General features: G+C 51.3%; 1 protein-coding gene across 1 annotated transcript in view; it reads right to left on the bottom strand.

Moving 5' to 3' along the window:
* Positions 1-631: 631 nt before the first annotated feature.
* Atp6v0a1 (ATPase, H+ transporting, lysosomal V0 subunit a1) overlaps positions 632-7114 on the bottom strand; it is an 80538-nt gene continuing 74055 nt past the window's right edge. Inside the window, exon 20 of the mRNA XM_013037426.1 lies at positions 632-2206. Within this exon, the coding sequence (XP_012892880.1) occupies positions 2113-2206 (94 nt within the window). The 3' untranslated portion in view covers positions 632-2112. The remainder of the gene's footprint in view (positions 2207-7114) is intronic.

The following is a 7114-nucleotide window of genomic DNA, read 5'->3' as shown; positions in this document are numbered from 1 at the left end:
AGGAACTCTGAACAAACAGGGCCATTTCCACCTCTCCAAGGGTGGCAGCTGGGAGCTGCTGCTCACATTCCTGGGCAGCCTCTGCTCTGCAGCCCCATCCCTACCCAGGCAACCAGAAAGAATGTGTGCCTCCCAGGGCGGCTGGGAGAGGGAGGTGGCCCTCTCTGCCCAGTCAGTGGCTTTGACCTATGGCCTGTCTACCTCAGCAGCTCCTTCCCCAGCTACCCTCAGAACCCATGCTGAGCCTCCACTTACACCCCGGCCAAGGGCTTCAGGGATTAAAATAGCCAGGCCAACCAGCCCTGGAGAGCATGCATGGGAAAGAGGGAAAGGAGGAAGGGCAGATGCCCAGACCCCCTCTCCTAGGTTGTTGCGCTGTGTGGGGAGGGAAGAGACGAAGTGTGTGCTAAGCTGCCTTGGCTCCAGGGAGTGGGAAGACGCCTGGGAAACTTGAGATAAGGCGAGAATTTCACAAAGTCACTGCCCAGCCAGGGCCATGGCAGCTGTGGCCTCCGATCAGAAAGAAAAGCGGCAGCACTGGCCCTGGCGGGAGGTAGAGGGGGTGGGGCACGGACGGGCTCAGGAGGACTGAGCAACAGGGGTTGTGGGCACAGAGACAGGTGGCGGCCTCTGGGAAGAGTCAAGCACACTTTATTCAGCATGGGAAGGTATTAACAAAAGGTCTGGGCAAGACCCTGACAAAGAACTCCACTGAAAAGCACACTGTAAACAGAGCAAAGGGCACCACGTAAACCAGGCACCAGAGGGGAGAGGACTCTGTACAAGGTCTGGGTTAGCTCCCAGTGAGCCAGTGCCTGGTGAAGCTGGGCCAGTGCCTATCTCAGCCTGGCAGAGTACTGGGCAGCTCAGTAGCTCACTCAGGAACAGCTGGGTGGGAGGAGATTACAGGCCGGTGGAGTCCTTTCCAGGGGAGGAAGTGCAGATGATTTAGCTGGAACAGTCAGTGCCGCTGCAGCAGCACATGATTAAGATCCACAGCCATAGACTGGGATGTGGGGGTGCTGGCGCGGTCCCTCGGCAGGGCTGTGCAGCAGGTCTCACCGCATAGGCACTGGCGGTCCTGCTAGACACCTTCAGTAACCAAACTGTATGTAACGCTGATCTTCCCTGCCCAGACGCCATTTGGGAGAGCAGGACTCAATGTGGGAGTGGGAAGGGGGACTGGTGGGCAGACTAAGGCAGGCCTGCCAGCAGAACCAGCCTTGATGATTCCAACCCTGCACTCAAAATTCCTGATCAGACATGGGGAACACCTCAGGGGCTCCACCAGGAAAGTCAATCTGAACCCTCTGCCCTGCTGGGCAGGGCCCTGGTGCCCTCTGGGCAGCATCCAAGGAAGGGAAGTTATATGCTGGCAAGCTATCCAGGACCTCCGTCCTGTGTGCTCCCAGCTGGGCTACGCTGTGCTGAATGAGGAAAGGTGGGAGAGGAGAGGAAGAGGAGGAGGGGGGTATGTAAGGATGGTTAGGAAGTTGGTTTGGGGAATCCTAGGATCCTAAGGGAGAGGCCAACTCATGCTGGTCCTGATGGGGCCAGCTCAATTCCTGATTAACAAGCATGGGAGTGGGGCATGTCTGGGGAACAGCACAAAAACACCATCTTCCTGGACCACCCTTGCTAACCTGATTGGGACCTGGTAAAGAGCATTGTCTTCTAGCAGAGAACTTGCCATGCTCTGCTCCACTGGCTTACAGTAACTCCTATAGCAGGAGCAGGGGTGGGTCAATATGAACACATGGTTACTTCATCCAGCAGCCTAGAGGGCTCTGCACATCCAAGTGGATCCACAGACTGGCTGGCCACCAGAGGGCAAAGAGCTGTGGCTGGATGGAAGCTAGGAGGACAAGGCTGATGCCCTGTGGGCATGACTGCCAGAACCAGCTTCTCTCTAGGAAATCTGTACACGACATACAAATCTGGGGGTGGTGAGAGGCCCAGGAAAGGCCAGCTCTAGCTAAATGACTCACAGCTGGGGCAGGGATAGTAAGGGTGACACAGGGCCCTGGTGCCCAGGGATCACAACAGGCAAAAGGGAACACAGCTAGTCACGGTGGAGAGAGGGTACCTGGGGCAGATGCCCCTCCCGGGGGCTCACTCATCAAACTTCCCTTCCCGAATGTGCTCGAAGGAGAAGGGCAGGAACTTGAAACCGGTCCCACTGTAGAATTTATTCTGGAACTCGACCCTGGAAAGAAGTTTGAGAAAAGTGGTCATTCCATGGATTTTTTTTTTTTCTTTTGAAGACAAGGTCATGCTATGTTTCCCAGGCTGGCCTTGAACTCTTTGGCTCAAGTCATAGCCTCCAGAGTAGCTGAGATTAGAGGGATGTCTCCATACTTAGCTCATAAAAACTTCTTGACGCTTTTTGGGATTTCATTTGGAATAGAAAAATGTCCCATACCCACTTTTTTCCAAGACCCTTTCATGAATGAGCAACACTCTCAACAGTAGGGCCAGAAGTATTTTTTTTTTTGGGGGGGTGGGAGTAAGTAGACAGGGGAGGCTTGAGCTGAACTCAAGGGCTGGACACTGTCCCTGAGCTTCGTTTTGCTCATTGCTAGCATTCTACCACTTGAACCATAGTTTCACTTCTGGCTTTTTTTGTGCTTAATTGGAGATAATATTCTCACTAGCAGGGTGACAGTGGCTCATATCTGTAATCCTAGCTACTCAGGAGGCTGAGATCTGAGGATTGCCATTCAAAGCCAGCCTGGACAGGAAAGTCTGTGAGACTCTTATGTCCAATAAACTGGAGTGGTAATGTGACTCAAGTGGTAGAGCACTAGCCTTGAGCTGAAGAGCTCAGGGACAGCACCCAAGCCCAGAGTTCAAGCCCCACAACCAAGAAAAGAAAAGAACAGAAAAGAAAAAAGAATCTCACAGACTTTCCTACCTGGGCTGGCTTCAAACTGCAATCCTCAGGTCTCAGACTCCTGAGTAGAGGACCAGCTTTTAAAGCCTGAACAGCCCCCAATAAAAGTTCAACAAGACTGATGAGCTTGTTCTCTCTTTACCCTGCTAGACAGAGGGTATACTTATGTAAAAGTCTTCGTAGATGCATGTGCAAAAAGCATTAGGTTTCTGACAATGAAGGTACTAGAGAACCGTTTTCCCAACAGTCCTCCTAACAGAGGTTCAAACAGCCCACCTCTAAAGGAAACCCCTCCAGGGGGCAAACACAATATATATATTTTTTTTGGCCATGGGGGCTCAACTCTGGGGAATTGAACCCAGGGCCTCATGCATGCAAGACAAGCACCCTACCACTGAGCCACCTTCCAGCCAACACAACTGTTCTTAAAGGGAACTACAAGTGAATGTGAAGTCGTTCAGCTTAGGAAATTCCCAGGAAAGAGGGGAAGTTAGGAGGGGAAGCCTTCTCAAAGCAATGGCAAAAATATTCTCCAAGTACAAAAACATCTGAGAAAGAATTCTTCTCTGGGGACTGGAAGGAAAAACAGGGCCTCTAGTCCCTTCCCAGGCTGTTGGGCATCCATTCCTGCTGGTCTCCTCTGGGGCCTTTCAAACTCAGAGGGGCAGGAAGAAGCTCGGAGCAGGACTTCCTCCAGCACGCACCCTGGAGGGCTGCCCAGCAGCCAAAGAGCCACCAAATATGGGCAGAAGCAGGCATGATTCAGAGGAGACAAAAGCCAAGGAGAGCTGCTCTGAGACATAGTTTCCACTTGGCATGCTGAGACTCTCATGACATATAAGAACAGGTAGGGATGGAGGATGCACTGGGTTCTGGGGGACAGGTAACTTGTGGGTGCAGAGCAATGGTTGTAAGAAGTTTTAAGGCTCCAAGAGCCCTGATAGCTCTATCAGTCACCCTCTGCTTCGGCTGGGGTCCTCTTTCCCAGGGAAAACAGGACCCAAAAGGGAGTTCAATGGAGCTGGGAAGGTCAATGAGGCTTTTGCAGGGTTGCTGCAAGAGCAGTTCCAAACCAGCATCTGAATTTATCCCAGATCCCACATGTCTAAAGAGTCTTTCTGCCTGACCCAACTACCGAGGCCCCTTCTGGAGGAGGTGTGGGGAGTGGGGTAGGGTCCTGCTTCTATCTGAATGTTCACATGTGAATGACTGAAAAACAAACTCCCAGACCCTCTTTCACCATGCATTTCAGAGAGCACGTATGTCACCTGAGTCCCAGCTCATGGCCTGGGGCAGATGGCAGCCTCGGTGGGGTGTGCTGTCCCAGTCTAGTGAGGCAACCTAGTCAGCTAATCACACATAATTCTCACTTCCCAATGGGGCAAGGGGAGCACAAGCTTGGCTTCCAGATGGCTCTGGAATCACCCTTTTTGGTACCCATTTGCTTGACTCCTCCCTGGAGGAAAGGAAGAAACAGGCCTGAGAGGGACAGACGGGCTCCCTCTGCTTCAATTCCGCACAGCCATTCCCACCAGCCACTGCTCAAGGTTGGAGATTTTTTTAGGTTAGCCACCGCTCCTCTGTCATGCTGAGGATGGAACCCAGGCCTTCACACACATTAGTGAGGTACTCTACCATTGAGCTCTACCGCCAGCAGGGGTCAACCTGATTTCCCCTTTCCCTAGTGGCCCTCAGTTCAGCTCCTAGCTCAGATCTGGAAAGCAGTTTCCATCAGTCTCTCTACCGCATTACATGGAGGCAGGGAAATGCATGCTTCCTAGGAAAGGGGACATGGAGTCCCTGGAGAGAAAGCTCTCCTTGTACAGCCTACAGCCTGACTCGACTTAGGGACCTTCCAGGACCTGTGCTGCCCAATTACTAAAACATACTTCCAGTTTCTATCTTGTGAGAAGAGCCTCAAGAAGCCAGATGGGGTTCTCCATCACCCCTTCCAGAGCAGCCATTTGGCAAAGAACATCCAGTGACCAAGAGGGACTAAAGGGGATTCCAAAAGAGCTCATCCCCAGGGCTGGGAATGTGGCTTAGTGGTAGAGTGCTGCCTAGCATGCATGAAGTCCTGGGATCAACTCCTTAGTACCACGTAAACAGAAAAGGCTGGAAGTGGTGCTGTGGCTCAAGTGGTAGAGCACTAGCCTTGAGCAAAAGTAGCTCAGGGACAGTGCCTAGGCCCTGAGTTCAAGCCCTAGGACTGGCACAAAAAAAAAAGAGCTTATTCCTGTCACAGGAAAGTTTATTTCTTGACAGGGTAAAGGAGGAATGAGATCTAGGGACTCCACTTTTTGGTGGGGTGACTGAGGGAAGGCAGTTTTGCTTCTCTGGATCTAATGTGTAAAGTTGTCTATGTTGGCCGATAGGAAAACCAGCAGTGAAGCCCCTGGGTCACTTTGCACAGGACTAGCTGTCCTCATCCCTCACCAGAGAACACAGCTCTGAGCTTCTGGTTCTGCAGCCCTAGACAATGGGGAAGAACCTTTAGCACACATCTGTGTTTGGCCAGAAGAGGGAGCAAAATCACCACCAATTGCATTCACTTTTAGTGGTGGAGACTCCCCAAGCGTATCACAAGTCACCAACCCTCCACAGACAGAATTCTGAAAGCTGCATCAAGGAAGTTTCCAGCGATTTTCCCACTTTTGTCCAGTACTTCTACTATAAGACAGGTAAATGAATAAAAGTGCAACATGTACAGCAGGTCTGATCCTTGAAAACTACATCTAAGGGGCATTCAGATGTATTCTGTGCTTCTTTTGGGGTCTCTTCTTTTTCTAAGCGGCTAAAAGCAATTTCTTTCTGGTATACCCTAACCAGGTCCTCTCCTAGGAATCCTGCTTTCCAGCAAACTTGAGTAAGATGTGAAGGATACTTGGTGTGGGCACCATTACCTATTTACTCACAACAACCTTGTCACATGGTCACTGTCCTCTCTCCATAGGAGACAAAGGCAGATTCAGAAAGGTATTGTTCTGTCTGTTCACAGTCACCTGCTTGGTATGGCAGGACTGGAGTTTGAACCTAGGCAGCCTTACTAAGAAGCCTGTGCTTGTCACTCAACACTCCTTTAGGAAGACAGGGAGAGACATCTTCCCCTGAAGGCCATAGGTGAATCTGAAGAAGTAACTTTTCTGATAATAAAACTTGGCATCTAAAAGGGTCTCAGTTCACTCTGGAGATGAGGCCCAAGCCCGGGCACTCTTCCCCAGGACACATTATGTCTGCTTCAACCATCTGTCTGACAGCTCTGTTCAAGTCTTGAGCAGTCCTCATTCTGCCCAGAGAGGAAGCAAACAGCCCTCAATTGTTTGCTGGCATCAAGGTAGGGTGGTCACTGTTCTGGGCCTAGGCTCAGGAGACAGAGACATGAACAGGAAAATAAGGAGGCCAAGAGGGCAAGAAAAAGTGAGTCATCATGGGCTGGTTACTCAGACATTCCCTTACCCGGAGTGGCTGAGGAAGTGTGCTGGGGAGAGCCCACTGATAAGCTGAGAACAGGGTGCAGAGCCAGGAGTATGAAACACACACACACCCAGCCACCCAGGCTCCACAGTAAACAATCGCACTAGATGAGGAGGCCCGGAGCAGAGGGCCAGGCCAGAGAAGGCAACCTCTAGAAGCACAGCAGAAGCTAGGAGGGTGAGGGAAGCCTCACCCTTCTCCTTTATCCATCATCATTTAGCACAGCCACTAGGAGAATCTGTCAGAGGCCAGGAGAAAAATGGGATGGGGAACAGGAAGAAACTTCACAGGGTTATGATAGAGAACTAACAAGAAATAGTCAGGCCTTGAAATCACTACCACCATAGGCCACCTCAACTGGGGTTTCTGATTAAGGTCATTAAGTTTGTGACCCCTTCATCTGTAAAACAGTGTGTGTGGTGGGAGGGAGGTATTGCTACAGAAACATGTTCCAGAGCTTCTAGAGTCTGGGTTTTGGGCCTCCTAAAGAGAGAGAAGCATAACATAAAGGAGAAAATGGAGACAGAGTTTGTCAGATAAAATATATACCGCCTGGGGGCTGGGAAGGTGGCTCAGTGGTAGAGTGCTTGCCTTGCATGCTTGAGGCCCTGGGTTCGATTCCTCAGCACCACATAAGCAAAAAAGAAAAATGCTGGGCCGGGCGCTGGTGGCTCACGCCTGTAATCCTAGCTACTCAGGAGGCTGAGATCTGAGGATCGCAGTTCAAAGCCAGCCCGGGCAGGAAAG

Source organism: Dipodomys ordii, unplaced genomic scaffold, assembly GCF_000151885.1.
Source record: "Dipodomys ordii isolate 6190 unplaced genomic scaffold, Dord_2.0 Scaffold7, whole genome shotgun sequence".
NCBI classification, from domain to species: domain Eukaryota; kingdom Metazoa; phylum Chordata; class Mammalia; order Rodentia; family Heteromyidae; genus Dipodomys; species Dipodomys ordii.
This window is presented reverse-complemented; position numbering and strand designations above follow the sequence as displayed.